Source organism: Tubulanus polymorphus, chromosome 9 (assembly GCF_964204645.1).
Source record: "Tubulanus polymorphus chromosome 9, tnTubPoly1.2, whole genome shotgun sequence".
NCBI classification, from domain to species: Eukaryota; Metazoa; Nemertea; class Palaeonemertea; order Tubulaniformes; family Tubulanidae; genus Tubulanus; species Tubulanus polymorphus.
Window position 1 is genome coordinate 14,996,063 of NC_134033.1, and position 23,804 is coordinate 15,019,866.

Consider the following 23,804-nt stretch of genomic DNA (forward strand, 5'->3'; position numbering starts at 1 on the left):
TCTCGCGTATTTTCTCGCCCGTTTTGGGCCCAATCTTGAACGTTATGTACCCCGATACTAAAATATTGTCATCAGAATAAACAATAAATAAATTTGAATTTTGATAACGGTGAGCGAACGAACCGCTCCCCTCGGTGCGCCGGTCACGTGTTACGGGTTGATGAAACACGGAACGCTCCCGCGGCTGGTAGGCGGTCACGTGGTTAGTGCGAGGGTATATATACCGGGCGGCGAGTCTTTGTAAATCGGTCGCATTTTTCCACGAACTACAGAATAAATAAGTCCTCTTCAATATATTGTAATTATGCATACAGAATCGAATCAGAATGGAAACGGTTTAGAACAACAGGTCAGTAATCAGTTACGGCGTCTTCGCGATATCGATTTAAACGATTCCGCCGCCTGTTTTTGTCGGTTCGATCGATTTAATTGCGCCGGAAAATTTCGCTGCGATCAGCGTCAAAATTTCTAATAATGGTCGCCATACCTCACTTCCGGTTCTACACACGGCGAGACTGATGAAAAAAAATTTGATTGGACGAGAAATTTGTCCGAGTAATTTACAGGAGGGAAAATTGTCATGATTTTTAACAGCGTTTGGTGATCCATGAAATATTTGCTGTCGATTCCACCCAATGAGAATTCACTAATAGCCTAATGTAATTAATTAAAGAACAAACCTGAGTGAGTGAATGGAATATCCCGTCGCTCCCACCCAGTCCCATGAGGTTACAAAATTCCAAAGGACTTGAATAAGATGATTCCATTGCAAACAATAAGTCTTGATAATACTAGTTCAGTTGCAAATGAAAATCGCTGGGAAAAGCTGAAATACTGTTTCAAATGCTGAAATACTGTTTCAATTGCCTTCTCATCGAGCTTTCTACGAGGTCCAGGAAGATGCCATTAAATCAAATCCTACATCGCATTTTTGAGGGGGGGCTGTGGAAGAAGATGTGGATCAATTTAATGTAAGAAGTCCTTGGAAATGAGTTCCGGAGCCACGTTATTAGGACAAAAATTGTTACGCCACACAATCTAAATCTAATAGTTACAACTGACCCTTTCCCCATCATGTTCCAGAGAGATGCTGATATAATTTCGAGGAATGATGTCGTTAGGATGCTAAGTTAGATTGATGTAGTATGTTGTTTTTGTTTGTGTTACAGTTAGCTGGTCTGGACCTGAATGCTCCTCACTACATGAGAGGTGGCATGCCACCGGGAGGTGATATACCAGGTAATAATTCAAATTTAACCGGATAAATCCGATTTTCTTGTGAAATAATGGTTAAGTGCCGAATTTTGAGAAGTTAATTTTTTTAAACTTCTCAAATTTGTGGAAACTTCCGATTTATGTTAAAAAGTCAGTGTTCGAAAATACGTCGTGTGTCATGACAACAGCGCACATCTCTATGGTCTGTACCTTGATTAGATGAAAATATTGTCGATTATTTTTTTATTTCCACAATATCTCGTAAGATCACTTGATTTCGGGAAATTTCTGATGCCCCGATTTTTGCAAACCGAGTACGGCAACATTAAATGCAAACTTTGTAAAAACCTGAAATTTCGATATTTTCTCGAAAATGGTCAATAATTTGTTTGCCTGTCGTTGTCGGAGATGACTCGTCATTTTTTGAATCTTCCAAACTATCGACCGCGGGTATTGACCTCAAAAGCGGCGGGACCTCGTATCGCGTAAATTCGGAATGTTGATCGTCTAATCCTAGTGATCGTGATTCTCTTGTAGGAGCACAGAACGCGTACATCCCTCCTCATTTGCGTAACAGAGGTGGCGCCCCCGACCGAAGACCAGGTAAATGATCTTACGAGTATAGAATTTATTTTCGGACTAATTAATTATAATAGTAGTATATACATATATATATATATATATATACAGCCCGAAGTTGATAACGCGAGTTGGGCATTTTTAATCATTGAGTGGTTATTGCTACTATCAACTGATCCCTTTTCCGAAAGAACTAGTTTCTGACTGATTGTAGTTTTAGGGTTGGGATATAATTGAACGACGCTACTATATTTCCTTGTTTTGAACTCGAAATTCAGTTTGTTTCCATGGCGTCAAATTTTACCCTTAGAATCTAGTCGAGTCCCGGATTGTCTAGATACGGTGGTCTTCGGCGACCGGGTCCGTTCTCATTCATGTCCGTAAGATGGGTAGATTTCGATTGGGTGTCGGAACGATTTATTAGCGGAATTTTCGCCTTCGAAATCTTTTAATCGTCGCATTTGCGGATGAAAATTATCTCGGTTCTGTGATGCGTAGGAGCTGATTTGTTGAGAGGGCTGGTTGTAAGTGATCCGGCCCGGCCGCCCCTTAAGGCCCCTTGCAAAGAACACTGGCTATTTTCTACCACTTTTGCACAAGGAAATACAGTAGTCGTCGTCGTGGTTTCTAACAATGAAATTCAATCGTGTATTTATAGATGGTTATGCCAAGCGTGGGGGCTACAACAATAACTTTGGCGCCATGGGAACTCGGCCAGACCTTGGCACAGTAGTATTTGTCAACCAGTTCGGACAGCCTGTGTCTATTACAAGTTAGTGCCCGGCTTACTACTACTACAACTATGTTTATATTAGGAATCGATGAGCTAAATTAATACGTTATTACATTCATATTCATTTAGTTGTTGTTGGCATTAAACTCTGGAAGCCAATTCGGAAATATCAGTTCCTTCTTGAAATTAGAAAGAAAAAAAAATCTGGCCGAAATGCATGACAAAAATAAGCAGGATCTTCAAACTTCAGCTCGTCTGTCTGTGAGCTACTGCTGTGTTTTATTATAAGCCAAACGTATGAAAATTCTTGTAGCCTCCACTATTTAATTGGCTTTAAAGTCTCGATCGTTACGAACCAAAAAAAAAGGAACTTTGGAAGGCAGCGTTTTCCAGGGTTTTATGGTGTAAATTTTAGGTGGTGATTTTTGCTTTGAATATATATTTCGTTTGTTTATCTCTTAGCGCGTTCGAGCGGTCTCGTTCTAATATCTTCTCGTGTTTTTTTTTTTTTTCGAGCTTCCTTTTGTTTTAATTTTTTCGTTTTTTGTAGTTTATTATAATTCTTTATTCACTATCGAGGAATTTCCCTCCTTCTTTAGAAACCGAGGGAAACTCCCGACACTTTCATTTTCATCGTCGCACTGCCACTCACACCGGTCATTGTTTCGGTTTAGTAGATTTGACTAAAAAGCAAAGTGATTAATGTTAACTTCAAAATTATCAAATTAATTCGTTAATTTCTGTGTCTAATATCTTGCATTCAATTGAATTGACTTTCACTCTTTACTTGTATGGAAAATCTTATTTGCTCTTGAGATGTTCGCATGATTTGAGCTCGTGTCCCATCTGTTGCTGAGGTGCATGTGTCGAGTGGATGGAATCATGCTTTTGTGTTGTTTGTGGGTAGCTAGGTCCGTTACTGTAATACTGTTAGCTAGGCCTGTTACTGTAATACTGGTAGCTAGGCCTGTTACTGTAATACTGGTAGCTAGGTCCGTTACTGTAATACTGGTAGCTAGGCCCGTTACTGTAATACTGGTAGCTAGGCCTATTGCTGTAATACTGGTAGCTAGGCCTATTGCTGTAATACTGGTAGCTAGGTCCGTTACTGTAATACTGGTAGCTAGGTCCGTTACTGTAATACTGGTAGCTAGGTCCGTTACTGTAATACTGGTAGCTAGGCCCGTTACTGTAATACTGGTAGCTAAGTCCGTTACTGTAATACTGGTAGCTAGGTCCGTTACTGTAATACTGGTAGCTAGGTCCGTTTCTGTAATACTGGTAGCTAGGCCTGTTACTGTAATACTGGTAGCTAGGCCCGTTACTGTAATACTGGTAGCTAGGCCCGTTACTGTAATACTGGTAGCTAGGCCCGTTATTGTAATACTGGTAGCTAGGCCCGTTATTGTAATACTGGTAGCTAGGCCCGTTATCGTAATGCTGGTAGCTAGGCCCGTTACTGTAATACTGTAGCTAGGCCGGTTACTGTAATACTGGTAGCTAGGCCCGTTACTGTAATACTGGTAGCTAGGTCCGTTATTGTAATACTGGTAGCTAGGCCCGTTACTGTAATACGGGTAGCTAGGCCCGTTACTGTAATACTGTAGCTAGGCCAGTTACTGTAATACTGTTAGCTAGGCCTGTTACTGTAATACTGGTAGCTAGGCCTGTTACTGTAATACCGGTAGCTAGGCCCGTTACTGTAATACCGGTAGCTAGGCCCGTTACTGTAATACTGGTAGCTAGGCCCGTTATTGTAATACTGGTAGCTAGGCCCGTTATTGTAATACTGGTAGCTAGGCCCGTTATCGTAATGCTGGTAGCTAGGCCCGTTACTGTAATACTGGTAGCTAGGCCCGTTACTGTAATACTGGTAGCTAGGCCCGTTACTGTAATACTGGTAGCTAGGCCCGTTACTGTAATACCGGTAGCTAGGTCCGTTACTGTAATACTGGTAGCTAGGTCCTAATAGAAGTAGCTGATCCGCAAATATCGGTCTGTAGCTTCGATTGATATTTTTTCGATGTTATTTTGTAGATCCGGCATTCGAAGAAGCGCGTCGCGCCGCATACCCGGGTGACATGACCGGAGCCGGGCAGCCTCCCCGCCCGCAGGGATACCCGCAGCCCGGTGGTTTCAATCGAGGTGGCGGTGGTATGGGTGGCCGCGGGCGCGGTGATTTCAGAGGTGGCCGAGGCCGGTAAGTTATGCGACCGATTTTCTACGGAGAAAAAAACTGTTTACGAGATTATCTGCTGCACTGAAAATTGATTAATTTAGAATCTTCATATGAATTGTGTTGAACGTTAACTGTAGTGATTGTTTGGTTTAAGCGGTGGTTTCGACGGCGGTAACCGCGACGATCGCTCGGGAACGAGTAACTGGGGTCGTAGCGACGGAGGCGGTAAACCGTGGGATACTCGCAACGACGACAGACGACCTCCGCAACAGAATCAACGCTGGAACGATCGCAATTCAGCTCCCAGAGACGGTAAATATTCGAGATATAACCTTTCATACACCCACATGGTGGCGCCACTAACCTAGAAAAGTTTGGACTCGGGGAATTAGACAAATTTTTCCGAAACCTCGAGGAATTTGATAAATTTTACCCCTTCCAAAAAAATGGAAATCTCAGGGAATTTGATGATGTTATCGACCGTGTGTTTCTCTATCTATGCGTGAATCAATGAAAAGTGAATGAATTGTTGCGTTTTAAACCTAGAAAATTCGCAGATTCACTCAGGAATGTTGCGTAAAACCATTGGAAACTCAGAGCATAGTTGTGACTTAAGTCACAAAGTTGTCTAAAATCTAAAGACTGGTCTTAAGTTGTTAGAATGGTTATAGAACTAAGTCTTACGACTGGTCTTAAGTCTTAGCCGCGGCTCTGCAACTGGCTTGGGGATTTGTTATAAGGGTGTTAAGTCACCAGCCGCCCTTGTAGAGCAGATCGGTGTTTCAAGTTCTGATGTTATCTCGTTTCAGGGTCGTTTAACCGCTGGGACAACCAAGGAGGATACGGCGGCGGCCGCGATTTCGGACGTCCGGCTAACGTCGGCGGCTGGGGAGGCGGTCGAGGCGGCTATCAGGGAGGTTACAACCAGGGCGGCGGCTACAACCAGCGATGGCAGCACGAACCGCCGCGCGACAACGGACGCTGGCAACAGGACGATCGCCGCGGTCACGACACGACCCCGGTGAGCAGTCGCTGGGACGACCGTATCGAGAATACCAGGTACGCTATCATCTCCGACTCGTCGAAACGTCGAGGGCTCGGTTTCACGATTCGTAATCTCTTAACGCGCGTTTTGATTTCGCGATAGTTTGTAAAGTTTGTACACGACAGACTATGCCGAATTAAACGCCATCGTTTTTTGCACCTTCCTCTAGAAGAGAGTTTGTTTTGATTACACCTGCCTCGAGTGAAATTAATTTCTCGTGGCCAGTTGCTCAACAGTTTGTTCAACAAATAGATAACACAGTGTTCTCCGCATCAGGTTTCAGAGGGGCAGTTGCCCCTTTCATTTTCAAACATCCACCCCCTGAAAATCAGCCACCCCTTATAAAAAGTCTACTGCCTCTACTATAGTGGATGTCAATATTCTATCAATGCTGATAATTGATTTGACACATATTGAGTGACTGAAAAATAAAAGATAACACCAAAATTAAGCTTGGTATGTCTGTATTTTTGGGGGGTGGATCGAAAGCCTTGCCTCGATGTCGTACACTTGAATGCAGCCCCTTTAAAGTGCCAGCACGGAGAACACTGACAGTTAACATCGTGATTGCTTAAACGGCATTTTAACCAAATTCATATATAGAAGCCCTGTTCATCAGTTATTAAATGTTTTAACTCAAAAACTGTTGAACAAGGCCAGTCACTGAAAAGTTGGCTAGTGGATGGTTGACGAAGTGACAATTAAACGTTCTTTGTTACTATGCTAGTCGTCCGCTGATTATCTTTAACCATATTTTCAGAAACTGCAGCCCCTGTTTGTTTAGTAACTTGCACCAACTTTTGAGCAACTGACCCCTTTTTGTTGTACACTATAGAATACCGTCTAATATCATTCACGTCTCTTCCTCTCTGTCTGTTTCTCCTAATTTCGTAGTTCTATGTACATTCTTTATGATCGACCTTAAAGTTGTCTAAAAATGGGTACGATGCGAAACTAATTTCAATACTATATTGATGAAAATGCTATATTTGAAGTTCGGTAGTGGCGTAGGCGGGCGGGCGGGCGGGCGCGTGCAACCGAGACCTCGTTTCAGAGATACACTTACTACTGACTGAGTCAGTGAGAGTAACTCTCTTATACGTGTGTATGTATGTGTGTGAGCACTGCTGGGTCATCCTACAGTGGTCGGGATCGATTACTCTTAGTTCCCTAAATCACTCTCCTTTCTCTGTCTTTGTTCAGTTTTGTTTGTTTTAAGTTAATCTTCACAATAACTATTATAGTTTTGCACACAATGCCTTTAATATGTAGAAAGTCATATGTACTTTCTTAAGTGGTACGAGTTCCTCTTCCTTGTGTTAATATCCCGCCATTTGAAGGTTTACCTCGGGTTTAAGTTTCTGATCAAGAAAATGCAGGAAAGGTCGAAAAAATGTCTTATTCGGTGAAATCAGAAATTTCTTATATCCTGTCCAGATAGTTTCATTTCAATAATACTGGGATATTGCTAAAATCCTGGCCCTGGTAAGTATGTAGTGAGCAGGGTGGCGCCGCTGACCTGGAAAACTCGACAGGGAATCGGACAAATCTGGAAAAAAATCCGGGAAAAGCTCGGGGAAATTTGACAAATTTTGCACGAAAAAAAGAATTAACGTGGACAATTTGGGGAAATTGGATATTGCTATTGACTACATGATTCAATGAAAAAATGAATGTATTTTAACATTGAGAAACTTGGAAAATTTTGGGGATTTATAAACAGGTGTAAAGTGTCGTCACCCTGGTGAGTGTCTGCGGTAAGTGTCGTCACCCTGTTGAGTGTCTGCGGTAAGTGTCATCACCCTGTTGAGTGTCTGCGGTAAGTGTCCACCCTAGTGAGTGTATGCACTGTGTTCGTGTTTGTGATATAGTGTAGTAAGTGTATCTATGTAGTATCCAGTACGGACTATCCGGTCCGAGTATCCGACCCTCGTATTGTGTTTGTCCGTGTTCGTTTCAGATGGGATGGCGCCGGCAACGAGAAGAACACGCGCTGGAAGCTCGACGACGATCCCGACAACTGGACGAGTCTGCAGCCTAGAAACGAACGTCTAGAACGGTGAGTTCATTAACACCATCCATCGCTTCGGATTCGGGAAAAAGGCCTCACTTTTGACTCTTCAGGGCCCGGTTGCACAGTCGTGACTTAAGTCAAAAAGTGGTCTTAAATCTTAAGACTGGTCTTAAGTTGTTAGAATGGCTATAGAACTAAGTTGGCCTTAGACTGGTCTTAAGTCTAAGCCATGACTATGCTACAAACCCTGCAAACTTTCGTTATTCGCCAAATATGAACGATTGAATTTTGATAATTGGGTTGGTACAGGGTCCCTATGATGCCTTGATTCCTTAAAAGCTCCTTCTAAATGGAAAATGCTCTTAAAGGTCCTCCTTTAATTTGAGCAAATTGCCTAAAAACTACTTTGAGGAATGCAATTAGAAATGTTCTCTTGGGTTCAGAACTTCGCTGTTGAAATTTTTAATCGATAATGAAATAAACTTTAGACGCCAGATGTTAGGAATATGATCGATACGAGTATACTCTTTAAAAAAACTTTATTCAAACTGTAAGCGGCTATCAGCTCAATTCATTTTATGATGGTGAATATTGACCGAAGGGGTCCAGGGTCGAAAACTCTCAATTGATATTCGTATTATTTGATTTTTGCAGTGAATTATTCGATGGTGGTCACACTGGTATTAATTTCGACAAGTACGACGACATCCCCGTAGAAGCTACCGGTGAATCTTGTCCTGAACATATTAATCATGTAAGTATTGCTGAGACTCGAGCACACTGCATCAGGAGACTCGAGCACACTGCATCAGGAGACTCGAGCACACTGCATCAGGAGACTCGAGCACACTGCATCAGGAGACTCGAGCACACTGCATCAGGAGACTCGAGCACAGTGCATCAGGAGACTCGAGCACACTGCATCGGGAGACTCGAGCACGCTGCATCAGGAGACTCGAGCACGCTGCATCGGGAGACTCGAGCACACTGCATCAGGAGACTCGAGCACACTGCATCAGGAGACTCGAGCACGCTGCATCGGGAGACTCTAGCACGCTGCATCGGGAGACTCGAGCACACTGCATCGGGAGACTCGAGCACACTGCATCAGGAGGCTCGAGCACACTGCATCAGGAGACTCGAGCACGCTGCATCGGGAGACTCGAGTACACTGCATCAGGAGACTCGAGCACACTGCATCAGGAGGCTCGAGCACACTGCATCAGGAGACTCGAGCACGCTGCATCGGGAGACTCGAGCACGCTGCATCGGGAGACTCGAGCACACTGCATCAGGAGACTTGACTGACTACCAGACCTGAGAGTGAAAGAGTAGTGCTGACCAATTAATACTCTAACAGTGCTGGAGTTGGGTCTACACCGCGGTGCGGTGTATTGTCGGTTACTTAAGATTAACTATGACAGTTGCTACCATCTTTCATAAAGAGATAAAACCTAATTGTGGTGTATAAGCGAAGTCAATCACCGATTTATACATCGCACTGCAGTGTAAACGCACTACTTACTATTTCAATGTCAAATTAATGTTGATTGTGCTTGAAGACTAGTTCGAAGCAAAACAGCCCGGTAGTCACTTAGTTGGGTTGGTTGCTAACTATGTAGTTTAAACTATAAGTAGTAAGGAAGGTTTATGAAACCGGTGCCTTCAGGAACAACCTTTCGTTCATTTCTCGCTCTCTTTTTTCAGTTCCACGAAGTGAAAATGGGTGAAATCATAATGAATAACATCGAGCTGATCGCCTACAGAAAACCGACACCCGTTCAGAAATATGCGTTGCCGATTATACTGGGTAAACGTGATCTGATGGCTTGCGCTCAAACCGGTAAGTCACTAAGTCCCTACGACTCCTTGATTCTGCAAAAAATCCTTAACTGAAAATGCTTTTAAATGTGTTTGAAACCCTTTGATTTGAGCAAAATTCTCGAAGCTGCTTTGAGTATAATTTCAGAAACTCTTTCAGTTTTGTTAAATGGGCAATAGGGAATATTTGTTCAGTTTGTAGTTGTACGGAAAACTAAGCTTAAATCGCTACACCAGGGATTTGTTTTTTTCCCATTTAGGTGGTTACCGTATAAGAAACCGTATAAGAGATTAGTTAATGTTAAGGATAAAAATTTGTTTAGAAAACCACTGAATTACGGTTTACTGAGTGAGATAAACAGTTTAATGATTTAGGAAGAGTAATAGGCATATGAAAGTAATGCTGATCCATGCTTTCTCGAGAATTTAGATTTTCTCCTTAAAAACTCCCTGTTATAGCTCTAACATCAGTCGAGTTTATGAGTGATGATCAATTAGAACTGATTCAAATGATTACATTCAATCGCTAGAATAGTATCTGACGTAAACTCTCGAAGAAATCTTGAAGACCCTTCTTAGTGTCGGTTGTGGGAACTAAATAGTGTGGGCCCTCTGGTGTTAGGTCTGGGAATTACATAGTCGAGTTTATGAGTGATGATCAATTAGAACTGATTCCTATGATTACATTCAATCGCTAGAATAGTATCTGACGTAAACTCAAAATCCCTCTATTTTCAAGTGTGGTAATTAATGGTCCCTCCCCCTAATGTTGAATGGGGAACTAATGCTATATTCTTTGCCCCTCCCCTGTAAACTTTGCTGTAGAGTTAATGAATGACGATCCATTATAACTGATTCAAATGATTACATTCAATCGCTAGAATAGTATCTGACATTTAACTCTCTGAAATATCCCACCAGGTGTCGCAATAGTACCTGTTACTAGACTCTGAAATATACCACCAGGTGTCGCAGTAGTACCTGTTACTAGACTCTGAAATATCCCACCAGGTGTCGCAATAGTACCTGTTACTAGACTCTGAAATATCCCACCACGTGTCGCTGTAATCCATGCTTCCTATGAATGATTTTACAGGTTCTGGAAAAACGGCAGCGTTTTTGATTCCGATTTTAAATCAGATATTCGAACGCGGACCTGCTGATAACGGTCAGGGAGCTATGAATAACGTAAGTTTTGTATAATTTAGTTGAGCCTTGTTCGAATTGAGCTGATGATTGAGTGTATTAAGAGAGTGGTTGTTTATACGTTGTAGGGTGGACGCGGCAGCAGACGCAAGCAGTACCCGATGGGTTTGATTTTAGCTCCTACTCGTGAATTGGCTTCTCAAATCTACGACGAGGGCAGGAAGGTGAGTATCGTAACCTGTACCCCTTCATAATGTGTTTGTAGTTCATTTTCAATCGTTGAAAATGTCTCTGGCCAAAGTTCTGGATCCAATTCGACAGATCAGTTAAAACAGCGTCCCCACGATTCCTTGATTTCTCGAAAACTTAACCAAGAATATTTTTCGAGGTCCTTGAAAATGCTTGAATTCGAGCAAAATGCCCGAAAGTCGTTGAAAACTCGAATTAGGAGGGCCAATTTTGGATGAGTCGACAGTAATTGAGATGTGAAAGTGATGCAGACGCTTCCTCGAAATTTGAAATTTTCCCCTTGACCTTGAAAACTCCTCGACTTCAGGAATGACTGGCCTCTAGGGACACGAGTTCAGTTTCAACCAGTTAACTCAACAGAGAGTCAAATCCCATCTCATAACTGTCGAACTTGGTCCAGAACTCACCTGAAGTGTGAACAATCGAAGAAAGGTGATAGAATGTCTGAGGGGGTGTAGAACCGGGACTGGACCCCGCTGTATTTAACACATGGCCCCCCTGTATCGATGTTGTATGAAGTATTGCGTATTGAATGATGTATTGGTGTATTGTAGTTTTCGTATCGGTCGCGCGTTCGCCCGTGCGTCGTCTACGGCGGAGCAGACGTCGGCGCTCAGATGCGCGATTTGGATAAAGGCTGTCAGTTGTTGGTGGCGACGCCCGGTCGTCTGGTCGACATGCTCGAACGCGGTCGTATCGGTTTGGATCACGTACGATGGTTGGTTCTCGACGAGGCCGATCGAATGTTGGACATGGGTTTCGAGCCGCAGATTCGTCGTATCGTCGAGGAAGAGAAAACGATGCCGGTCACCGGAGAACGTCAAACTCTTATGTTCAGCGCCACTTTCCCCAAGGAAATTCAGGTAATGTCATTATTCATTTACCTACCTCGGGAATTTGAGGGTCATTTTGGTGTAATCATTTGTTTTTGACAATAACTCAATATATTTCGAAGCAATTATCAGAATTGATAAAATATCGATATCCACTCTGGGGCGCTATTGCACTTTTGTACCCCCCTCCCAAAAATTTTAATTTCTGTATATTATTAATCAGGGGGGTCTGTAGAGTCAAAATAAATTACTTTTGACCAGTTTTTTGGGTCAAAAGTTACTCTTGATTTTTGGAAGGTGGGGTATGAAAGTGCAATAGCGCCCACTCTGGTATGGGAAGCTGATTGAGGGATGGATGCAAAAATGAAAAATGGTGGCCGTCCGGTAAACGCTGATTCAGTGATTGACAGATAGCTCCAGCTACACATACTCTGACTAGCTCCGCCTTTTTATCGCTGATTGACAGATTCTCTTAACTTATCTGGCCGCTGAATTATGATTGTGTTTTATGCGTATATTACAGATTCTAGCTCGTGATTTCTTGGATAATTATATATTCTTGGCGGTCGGCCGAGTCGGTAGCACCAGTGAGAGTATCACGCAGAAAGTTGTGTGGGTCGAGGAATATGAGAAACGCTCATTCCTGTTAGATTTATTAATGGCCGCCGGAGATGTTGCAGCCAGTAAGTAACTTGTAATTAAACCTACCAGCAGATTACCTCTCTAAACCTACTTTAAGATTACCTCTCCAAACCTACTTCAAGATTATCTCTCTAAACCTACCAGCAGATTACCTCTCTAAACCTACCAGCAGATTACCTCTCCAAACCTACTTTAAGATTACCTCTCCAAACCTACCAGCAGATTACCTCTCCAAACCTACCGGGAGATTACCTCTTTAAAAGTATATATATATATATATATATATATATATATATATATATATATATATATATATATATATATATATATGTATGTATGTATGTATGTATGTATATATGTATGTATATATGTGTATATATATATATATATATATATATATATATATATATATATATATATATATATATATATATATATATATATATATATATATATATATATATATACATATATATATGTTAAGAGTCTTAATATACCAGCAGCCGGTTGGTCAAAAGTAAGCTTAAGCTTAAGTTATCCAGTGGATAGTTGAGGAGGGCTATCCGCAAACTGTTGGAAATATCTCTAAACCTACATAGAGATTTCTTCGCCATTCAAATTCAAATATACTTTCCTTAACGAGTATAGCCTGTTGCCCATGCACAAGTGGGACCTCCAAAACTGACGGTCCCCTAGGCCTAACCATCAATCGAGTACCCTATCTCTGATCGATCGTCTAAATAAATTTCGATTATGTTTTGCAGCAGGGAAAGACGAAAGTTTGACGTTGGTTTTCGTCGAAACGAAGAAAGGCGCCGACGCATTGGACCAGTTCCTCTACACGGAGGGCCACAGGGCGACGAGTATCCACGGTGATCGATCGCAGCGCGAACGCGAGGAAGCGTTGGAGAGTTTCCGCACCGGACGTACGCCGATACTCGTAGCAACCGCCGTGAGTTTTAAACGATCGTTTCATATTTCTCGGGGGTCGGAGACTGTGATGTGAACGATCGACGTGGGAAAAAAAAAACTTGAAAGTTTGTGGGATTTTTTCGAAGCATCTCGGAATATTTTGTATAATTATACAGCGGAGCTAAAAAAAAAAAAATTTAATTTCCTAATTTGTCCGGATCGGGGCGAAAAAGTTTTTGAGAAATTGTGCGAAAATATTTCAGTGTTTTCTTGTGCGAAAAAAAAATCTTGAGAAATTTTAACGATTTTAAAAAAATTTTGAGAAATCACTGAGTTAACAATCTGAAATTTTTGAGAAATTATTCAAAAATATTCCGGTATTTTCTTGTGCAAAACAAATTGAGAATTTGACGGATTTGAAAAATTGCCGAGTTCATCCACAATCCGATCCCTGGTATTTATATATTCTCGAATCAGGAATGATGTAAAGTCGAGAAGAATAGAGATTTTCAATCTATGAAACGATTTATTCGCTTGATAGTATCTGACCTGCAGTTTGATATTCTTCCCGAACGAGATAAAGAGGGAAGATTTCGATAATAACCGGCGATATCGTTTTCGTTTATTGAATATAGGTGGCAGCGCGTGGTTTAGATATTCCTAACGTGAAACACGTCATCAATTTCGATTTGCCGTCGGATATCGAGGAGTACGTTCACAGAATCGGACGTACCGGCCGTGTCGGTAACCCAGGTAACGCTAACAACAATATGCTTACTGTTACAATCATTCGGTATATGTCTTTGAATAGGTCATAGAACTTTGATTTCTATGGATAAGTTGTTTTAGATAGATATTCAGGAGTTACACGATAGTATGGACCCAGGGCCTGGTTGCAGGCATGACTTAAACTTGAAAGTGACTAGTCTTAAAGTTAGATTTAACCAAACCAAGAGAAGTACAAAACCGGTCTTAAATCTTATAGAGTGTAGCTGACCGCAGTGTTGTACGATAGGCAAAATTTCTGTCAATATTGGGATGGCGAATGAGTTAAACGAAAGACTAATTCTCAATTTAGAATGGCGATGTAACTAAGATTGTACTGATACTGGGCTTAAGTCCAAAAGTAGTCTTAGATTTTAGAGGACGGTCCCAATTAGTTAAATTGGCTAAAAAAAACTAAGATGGTCTTAAATCTAAGGCAATGAGCCCAGAACTGAACTGCTGTTGTGTTTACAATCAATCTAAATCCGGGTTCATTTTTACGACAGGTTTAGCGACGTCGTTCATGAACGAGAAGAACCGCAACATCACGAAGGATTTGCTGCAGTCGTTGGTCGACGCGAAACAGGAAGTTCCGTCGTGGTTGGAGTCGTTGGCGTACGAGGCCAGCAACCGACCGGGAACTCAGAGGAAAGGAGCCGCTAAAAGGTTAGTTCATCGCGTCGCTACTCTTCAATGAGGTGGCGCCACTGACCTGGAAATTCAGGGAATCAGAAAAATGGGGGAAAATAGAAGTGAAAATAGAAATTAGATAGATTTTATCCTTTTTAAAAAAAACCCTGGAAAACTTGAACTGGAATTTGGTTAATGCTTTTGGCCAATTTAGTCCTAATTCGTCAAAAATCCTTAAATTTTGGAAACGTCTGGGTCTGGGAGAAAGATTTAGAGAATTTATAGTTTGGGGCCCTGATTTTTCTACTTCACTTGCGATTTCGATAAACGTCTCTTTAATCTCGTTTTGTTTCGATTTGTAGATTCGGTTCCGGATTCGGAGGTCGCGATTACCGCCAGACGAACCGCGCCAAGCCTCAACATCCGCAACAACCTAACGCGCATTTCCCTCAACAGATGGCGTTCGGGTATCAACCGCACTTCGGCTACGGCGGCTCGTACGGCGGCACCTACCAGCAGCCGGCGTCGTCGTCCGATTGGTGGAGTCAGAATTAGTTCGCGCGCCGCGGTATAGATGGCGTGTGGTGTATGTATATAGTCGATACAACCACATAAGTCGAGACAGCAGACTGGTTTCCTGAACAAAGGCAAGTTACAATATATTGGACTGGTTAGAAACATGAACAATGGCAGTAGAATTTTCAGTTCATGTTTTGATGACTAAGAGAAAAAGAAGTTCGGTTTTTTTTTTTCGTATCCTAACAGCGGGGGTCAGATCTGTGCCGAAAAATGGATGATGTCTTCTTGGTAAAAAATTGTGAAACAAATGTGAAATATATTTGAAAAATCTGTGAAAAAATGAGTGAAAATTCGAGAAAAGTGTTTTTTCGAAGTATTTTTACCCCTTTTTTTTTTTTTTTGAACGGCGTATACCGTGGAGTTCTGAATGAATGCACAAGCTTGTGTTAAGTTTGAAATGGAATTTTTATTTTTTAATCCTACCTGGATGTGAAGAATCTGTGGAAAAATTATGTGAAAACTCTCGGTATTTCGTAAGTGCTGATTTTGAACGTGTCATCGATCTGATCCCCGCGAGTTAAATTATTATTATCTCACGAACTGCCTTCGTTATCGAATTATCTTAAATTCATATCACAGTTAACACACGAGAATATAAACGTATTTGTGTTTAAACAAGCGACTTAACCAAAAAAAAGATTTACGAGAGACAAAAAAAGGCTCTCGAAGAAAAACTAAAAAGTTCTGTGGAAAAATGCTAAGTTAACATCTGAGGCGACCGTGACCCGGGTTCGTTATATCCGAGTCAATCTCGTGAAGTAGAATATAAGTTAAAACTATTGATAAATTAATTATCGAATCAATGACGTTTATTCGTTAATATGGAGAAGATTACGAATAGTTGGAATTGTGCGTGTAAAAAAGTATTACAAGTAAAAAGTTGTTTTTTTTTGTTGATTTTTTTTTTCCTTACGAGTTTGGCAACGATTCTCTGGACTAATGAACGGGGTTCCTACGGCTCCGCGATTTCTTAAAAACTCCTTCTACACTGAATATGCTTTTAAAGGAGCTTTTAAATCTACTTTAATATGGAACGAAATGCCTCGAAATCTGGTTTAGAACTCCTTCAATCTTGAGAAGGCGACAATTCGTAATTTTGGAAATCTGTAGGGACCCTGATGGATGAAGTTTGCCCTGAGTTTATTAAATAGAGAGAGAGATACAGGTTTGTTGGGTATATATATATATGTTGACTTTAGTACTCTCTACAGAATTACCGCCTTGGGCTCCGCTGAGAGAAGAATTTTAATTTTCAAATCATCCGGCGCGTACGTCGCGCGCGTTACTTTCTTAATTTCGGAAACAATCGATTTCTTTAAAGAAAATTCTTGATCTGTATAGATATATATATCGAAAAATAAATGAGTAATTGCGTTTGTGTATGGATCGGGGTATCCCCGGGGGCCTCCGCCGCCTGCGTGCGTGCGAGGTCCTCGCACCAGTCTAAAGGTCACTCTATTTTTCAGTGAACCAGTCTAAATTTTTTCGATGTTGTACGTATTTAACTTTGTATCTCTATCTATTCATAAGCGAAAAACGAATATTCTATTGTAAACTACTTTTATCTTTTAGTTCGTGATGTAACAGGGGTAAACAGCCAATAGCGCGACACAGGTTTAAAACGAGAAAAAATGATCATTTCCCCAAAATAAATTTCATTGTCAGTTCAGTTTTGTTTTTGTCGTTGTCGGCAGTGCGTGGCACTACGGCCGCGTGCTAGGAACAAACTGTGCCGGAAATAACAATTGTGCCAGAAATAACGATTGAAATATGAAATGTTTTAGATTTTATAATAATAAAACTTGCAGAATGTTTTAAAAACTATGGAACATTCCTCCACTAAGAAACTGATCCTTTGATGATTTCAAGGGCTGAGTCGCTTATCTCGGGCCTCACATTGTGTCCGATGATCTCTTGCTAAGTTCAGAGGCTGAATCATGACCTCTGATGACCATAGGGGCTGAACCCTAACCTCTGATGACCTCATGGGCTGAATTGTGACCTCTGATGACCTCAGGGGCTGAATTGTGACCTCTGATGACCTCAGGGGCTGAATTGTAACCTCTGATGACCTTAGAGGCTGAACTGTGACCTCTGATGACGGCAGGGGCTGAATTGTGACCTCTGATGACCTCAGGGGCTGAACTGTGACCGCAGGGGCTGAACTGTGACCTCTGATGACCTCAGGGGCTGACTGACGATGCCTCTGCCTCGTGAATAACTCATGAAGCTAAGCTGAACAAATTTTTCTATAACATTGAGCGAGAGAATGTAGTTGTTTTAGTCGGGGGCGAATGTGAGCGAAATAGTGATATTTGAAAATTCCTCCTTCGGAAGGGAAAACTTTTGTACGAAAAAAAAAACATTTCATTTCATGTTTAACAATTGTAGCGAATATTTCTGTACAGTGTTTAAAAGAATTCAAGTCATTCTCGAAAACTTTCTCATCTTCATTTTTCAACTGCCAAATTAATTTATATATATATATATATTGGAACCTAGTGCGTCGTGTTGATTTCATTTCGGAATCAAAATTCAAATTCATCTTACGAAAAACTTCCTATGTGGAGTTATATATATATATATATATTATGTACTACGTACATCTGAGGGGGTGGTATATGATTTGGTGGTAGCTCCCCCTATTGTCGTGTTTACGCGATACTACTACGAACGTACGTAGATTTTGGGGATTGATTTTCGGTGGGCCTCGGCTACTAGAGGAGACTATGGCTGTTTCCCCTGACATTTTGAAACCACACCGGTTGCTGTGGTGTGTCATCTCTTTCGAGCTGACGGAGAGCGAGTACGGCCTGTTGTATCGCGCGTGGTACCGGTGGCTCCCCCTATCGGTGCCGTGTACGACCGGACGTTCGGACTCTCGTTCAGTTCGTCGAAGTAGTAATTATTATTAATTATCCGTAGTGTGTGTGTCAATTAATGTTTGGGATTTAACGTGTCTGAACAATAAGTCGGCAGTCGAAACAATACTGTATTCTACGGCAGTCGAAACGATGCTGTATTCTACGACGGTCGAAACGATACTGTATTCTACGGCGGTCGAAACGATACTGTATTGAACGGCGGTCGAAACGATACTGTATTCTACGGCAGTCGAAACGATACTGTATTCTACGGCGGTCGAAACGATACTGTATTCTACGACGGTCGAAACGATACTGTATTCTACGGCGGTCGAAACGATACTGTATTGAACGGCGGTCGAAACGATACTGTATTCTACGGCGGTCGAAACGATACTGTATTCTACGGCGGTCGAAACGATACTGTATTCTACGGCGGTCGAAACGATACTGTATTCTACGGCGGTCGAAACGATACTGTATTTACGGCAGTCGAAACGATACTGTATTCTACGGCGGTCGAAACGATACTGTATTCTACGGCAGTCAAAACGATACTGAGCTTACTAACTTCATACTGCTACTGCTTTGGGCAGTCTATCGGTCATCGCTTCGATATATAGGACTGGTTTCAGGCCGTTTTGGTCCGACCGATTGGAAGTGAAACGCCGGTCTTAATATTCAAGATGAATCGTTGGACTTCGTGTGATTCAATTTCTAGCCGTGGTCAGCGGCGGGACGCAGGAATTTTATAATGAAGCGGGTCGCGCGTTTATCGAGAAATCGCTCTCTAACTGCAGTGCAGAGACGTAGTCGAATGTCTCGTAAGAGTCATAATAAACTATGAAGTGTATATAGTTAAAAACAACATTTAGACGATAAAAACAAAATTTAATGGTTAATTTCTTCCAATTTGGACAAAAAATTAGGCACACTTGGTCATAAAAGGGAGCGCGCGACCCCCGAAGTCCGACCCTGCTGATTATAAAAGCTTACAGTGTCGACTGACTGACTGACTGACTGCCTGACTGCCTCGCTTATTGCAGTCGGACACTTTCTTAAAAGGTTTAATGGTTTAGATTTGCTTGATGTGCATTAAATGTTATATCGAACTGCTGTTGCTGTACGGAAACCAGAAATCTCATCGTCGTCGGTTTCCGAGTTCTGATTGGTCGATAGTTTGAATGCTGCCGTTTTTTTTGGAGAGATTTCCGCTACGTCTGGTGTAACAGCTTTTTTTTTTTAGAAAACAAATGCGATTCTCGAAACGGGATATTCTCAAATTGATCGTCGAAATACTAGATATTATGAATAAACAGGGTTCTTACGGCTTTTGAAAAGTCTTGGAAAATGGGAATTTTTCATTGCGGGTCCTGTGTAAAAGCTATTGAATTTTGTTGTTTTTTTTTTCTCTCGCTATGGGAAAGGTGCGCGGAAATTCTTTCTATTTTGAATATTTAGGCTGTATGCCGATAACTAACTTCATGAAAACACTTGTGTCGACAGTATTGATAATTGGCACTTATTTTCACTAAACTAAGCTTTACGGGCCGACATTGCCTGTTCAAGTTTGGCGATGTGTCACTTCAGGGCTATGGGATACTTATGTAAAACGAAATAGCGAAATCCGTAAGAACCCTGTACACGTATTTAATAAATTCTCCTAACTCGTTTGATTGGTTGATCATGTTTGAGAGATGAAAGAGACAATTTTAGAGACGTGTAGAGACAATCAATCATTCTTTTGTTCGGTGTATAACTGATTTTCTGTGTGCAGTGGAACGTCTCCTCGAATTGCGCGCGAATAATAATAGCTTTTTACGTTCATCGTCTGTAATACCGATTTACCTATATAATCTAGATATCATCTGCTGTTTAATGATATATCGAGATATCGGTCACCTATTTGATGATATTCCCGCGAAAGATGAAACGATATATCATACTCTAGGATATGTCGAGATAGTATCGGGTGATATGTCGGAGCTGTCGTTTTATATGATATATCGAGATACTGATAGTTGATATATCGAGATATTGGGCACCTTTTCAATGATATTCTTGAGAAAGATGAAACGATATATCATACTATATGATACGCCGAGATAGTATCAGGTGATATATCGAGATACTGCTAAGTTTTTTTCGAGATATCGTCAGATGTCCGAAAATATGATGTATTGAAATACTGTTACATTGAAATGTCTAGATATTATCGTCCATTTTAAGGTATATCGAGATAGCATAAGGCATATATCGAGATAGTGTTAGGTGAGATATCGAGATAGCGTTTGATGATATATCAAGAGATGTCGTCTGTTTGGTTGTCTGTCCGTCAGATGCGGAATTCTCAGTTAAAAAAAAAATATGATTGAGGGGCGCCTGCGTGCGCTTTTTACGAAAGCGAAAAACGATGTTAGTTTTAAACAAAAAAAAAACAGTGTGAATGTGCAATCAATCTCCTTATAGAAACGAATTACAGTCTTTTGAGCCGCTAGATGAATAAAAAGATTGGTGGCAGCTCGAGGAAATTTAAAAAAAAAAAACTTTATTCTGAGAAAGTGTGTATAAGATATACATTCCATAGGAAATCACTTCATCGTTCATACGTGTAATAGTTCGCAGTAAACGAAAATCGGGACCGAGGCCTCGGTACGCGTTTTAGTGAAAACCTCGGTTCCGATTGCTCGTATGAATTATCCGCGCGAAGCAGGGTATTTGATATTATTTCTTACTCGATGGCCGCGCGCGCCGCCGTCGTACATGACGTGTTCAATTGCTCAATCATTTTCTGTGCGTTGTTGATGAAAAGAAAAAAACAAACCGAAAACACTTCCAAAACTGTTACGTTGCGTATTTTTTTTTTTTTAAGCGAATTTTTGATTTCAGAGTTTGTTAGTAATAGTTTTCTTCTACGTGTCTCTTTCTATCGCGGTGAGAAATATTGCGATTCCCTGTCGAGCGCCGAATAAACGAAACGAGAATTTAATTTTTTTAAAAACATTTCACCGCTAGTTAGGGTATAACTCTGACCTCTCGCGCTACGAGAGGATCGATCTGTCGATGATATTTTTTCTGTCTTCAAAAAAGTAATAGTGGGCATTCCTGACTTGACTCTAGTAGTTTGTAAATATTGAGCCAACGCCATGAGAGAAGTTCAGCCGAACATACAAACAAAAAGTAGCAGCAAAGATTGAGCTTTAATGAAATTTATTGATAATAATTCGATCACATTCGAACGTACGAGTTGCATTTTGCTCGCGTTATTGCTTAGACTAACTTGAAAAAAAAATTTCGAACAATAATAGTGTCGGTAATGTTTTTTTTCTTGTAAGTGATAATTCCTGCATTTATATGTATTTTATTATTTGATCGTTGATTCTGTAGATTTCGGGGACCACAAAACTGTATACGATTACCTCAGCTCCCCGACAGCTAGGGGGGGGGGGGTAGGTAGATATATCATCCCCTTTCCTCTTTCGAGGGATGGAGGGGGTTGGTAAAATGCTTCTAGTAAAATTTGTATTTTTGTAAAACCCTACGCGTGACATGCAGTACCGGGTCCAGTCTCCTCGCTTGAAAAGTAGATTTACTTCGGAAAAATCGACTAAATCTCTTATTGTTATCAGAAATCAATAATATTTATTCATCGAGGTCAAATGAATGTGAAATGCAACTTCTGCGTGAATATGATATTAAATCGTTAGCATCCGACTTCATCATCATCATCGACTGAAAATAAATACATTACGCGTTCATACCGCAAGTCTTTCAAACTGTGCTATTTTATATTCATAGATGGCGCCGCCGCAGCTGTCACGAGACATTGTGATATCGAGAATAAGAAAAAATAAGTTGTTGCTACTTAAAACATAAGAAGAAGAACCTTCGTAACTTTTAATTTCCGCGTCTGAAAAAAGAAAACGCTTCTTTGAAACTTGTTTGTATTTTCTATGGTTGTTGATATTAATATTATTATCATAAGTAGCGGCATATTTTTTTTTTTTCTAGAAATCTCGGGCGTTGTTCGAAAAAAATCCGTATCATAGTTCGAATTTTTCCAAATGGAAATTTAGAAGAAAAAAAAACCGTGATAAATCGCGAACTAGGACGAGAGCGAGAGACTGCTTTATTGATGAGTTAGGAATGCCTGCCGCCGCCGTCGTCGTCGTCGTCGTCGTCGTCGTTACTCAACGGCGCGCGCGATCGTGAATTCTATGCATCCGTAACGACTAATCCACCGTTTAGTGAAACCCTTTCGTTACCCGTAGCCGGCGTTATGCGCTGTATAATCTGGGACCCTACGACTCCTGGAGATTTTTTAACACGTTTGCTGCCACTTATCTAGATACTCGTACCTCAGTGCTTGCTACGAATATACTTGTAGCTGCTGATTCTAATTATTTACAGTTAGAGATATTTTCACTCACTTGTGGGGATGAGAATGACACAGTTACTGATTGGCCGGCAATTTTTTGCAAAGGTTGACTATTTAATATTTCCAGTGGCAACCTTCTAATACTGCTGCACTTGTGATTGGCTAGTAATGGGAACAAACTCGGCTTCGCTCTCAAAGCTCATTGGTCAATTTCGAGCTAAAGCTGACTATGTAAGTAACAGCTCCGGTGCCAACCATAAGAAAACTTAGGTCACCATATTTAAAAACTGGCAGTGTTAAACGTGTTAAAAACTCCTTCTGAAAACGCTTTCAAATTTGCTAGCGCTCCGTAGTGAAAGGGTTAATGATTCGCGTGGATTAAACGATCTGATGCGTGCTGTAGTAGTTTGTTTGGTTATATATATTTTGTTTTTTTTTTTAGACTAAGCATTGAAAAATGGCATTGTTTTATATAAATATATATCGCGTACGTAAATCGAGGTGCACCGACGTACGAGCCGATTGGTCGAATTCTCGCATAAATTAACGAGACTACGACGATAATGATGTTCAAACGACGAGGTATCAAACGGTCGATAATTTCGAGCTGATTAATATTCGATTCGATGTCCGTATATTTCTAAATGAGAGGAATATTATTAAAATGGTGCTATTTTCAATGCTATTAACGTAACATATTCGAAATGATCTCATATCGTTTATTATCGATCGACGAAATAACGAGAATTTCAGTAGCGTAACTTTTAAAAAAAAACAAACAATAGGAGAAAATTAGTAGAAACAGTTCTGTCGGTCTTTACTCATTGAGTACGTACGTGAAAAATAGCAGACGGATCTTAGAAATTGTGTAATAACGATCCAATTCAGGTCGAATGACAGAAACCTTTTTGGTGTCGCTCGATGCCAGACTGTTTGAGAATAGCGAAATCTGTAAAACCTTATAGAAAACCCCAGTAGTGAGTTTGCAGTCTGGAGTTGATGCCATTCTTAAACCGGAATACGTTCAATATTGAAACCTGCCTTAATCTGCTCTGGAATAAACACGACTCATTGATGGCAACGTTATGTCAAAGTCAATGATATAAAGTATGTCATACACTTAATGTAAATACATAGCTGGACCTGGTTCCACAGTTGTGAGTTAGAGTTAACTCTGAGTTAAAGTTAGTTCATTTTCAATGAGTTAACTCAGAGTCAAA

The 23,804-nt window shown here is 40.9% G+C and overlaps 1 protein-coding gene across 5 annotated transcripts; it reads left to right on the forward strand.

The window, feature by feature from the left end:
* The first annotated feature begins 257 nt into the window (after positions 1-257).
* LOC141910809 (ATP-dependent RNA helicase DDX3X-like) lies at positions 258-23,541 on the forward strand. 5 transcript variants are annotated; one of them, XR_012619926.1, is made up of 19 exons: positions 258-349; positions 1,170-1,239; positions 1,753-1,818; positions 2,453-2,566; positions 4,565-4,727; positions 4,861-5,018; positions 5,516-5,765; positions 7,712-7,810; positions 8,420-8,519; positions 9,473-9,608; positions 10,683-10,774; positions 10,861-10,956; positions 11,536-11,844; positions 12,338-12,497; positions 13,221-13,408; positions 14,004-14,121; positions 14,640-14,799; positions 15,126-15,410; positions 16,915-23,541. XR_012619926.1 is itself a non-coding variant. In XM_074801636.1 (18 exons), the coding sequence occupies exons 1-18, from the start codon at positions 305-307 to the stop codon at positions 15,316-15,318; spliced, it is 2,517 nt and encodes an 838-aa protein (XP_074657737.1). In that variant the 5' UTR covers positions 258-304; the 3' UTR covers positions 15,319-23,541. The 5 variants fall into 5 exon arrangements, 4 of the variants coding, with proteins under 4 accessions (XP_074657737.1, XP_074657739.1, XP_074657738.1 ...); XM_074801636.1 differs by having other exon boundaries at positions 15,126-23,541; XM_074801638.1 differs by lacking the exon at positions 2,453-2,566 and having other exon boundaries at positions 15,126-23,541.
* The last annotated feature ends 263 nt before the right edge of the window (positions 23,542-23,804 follow it).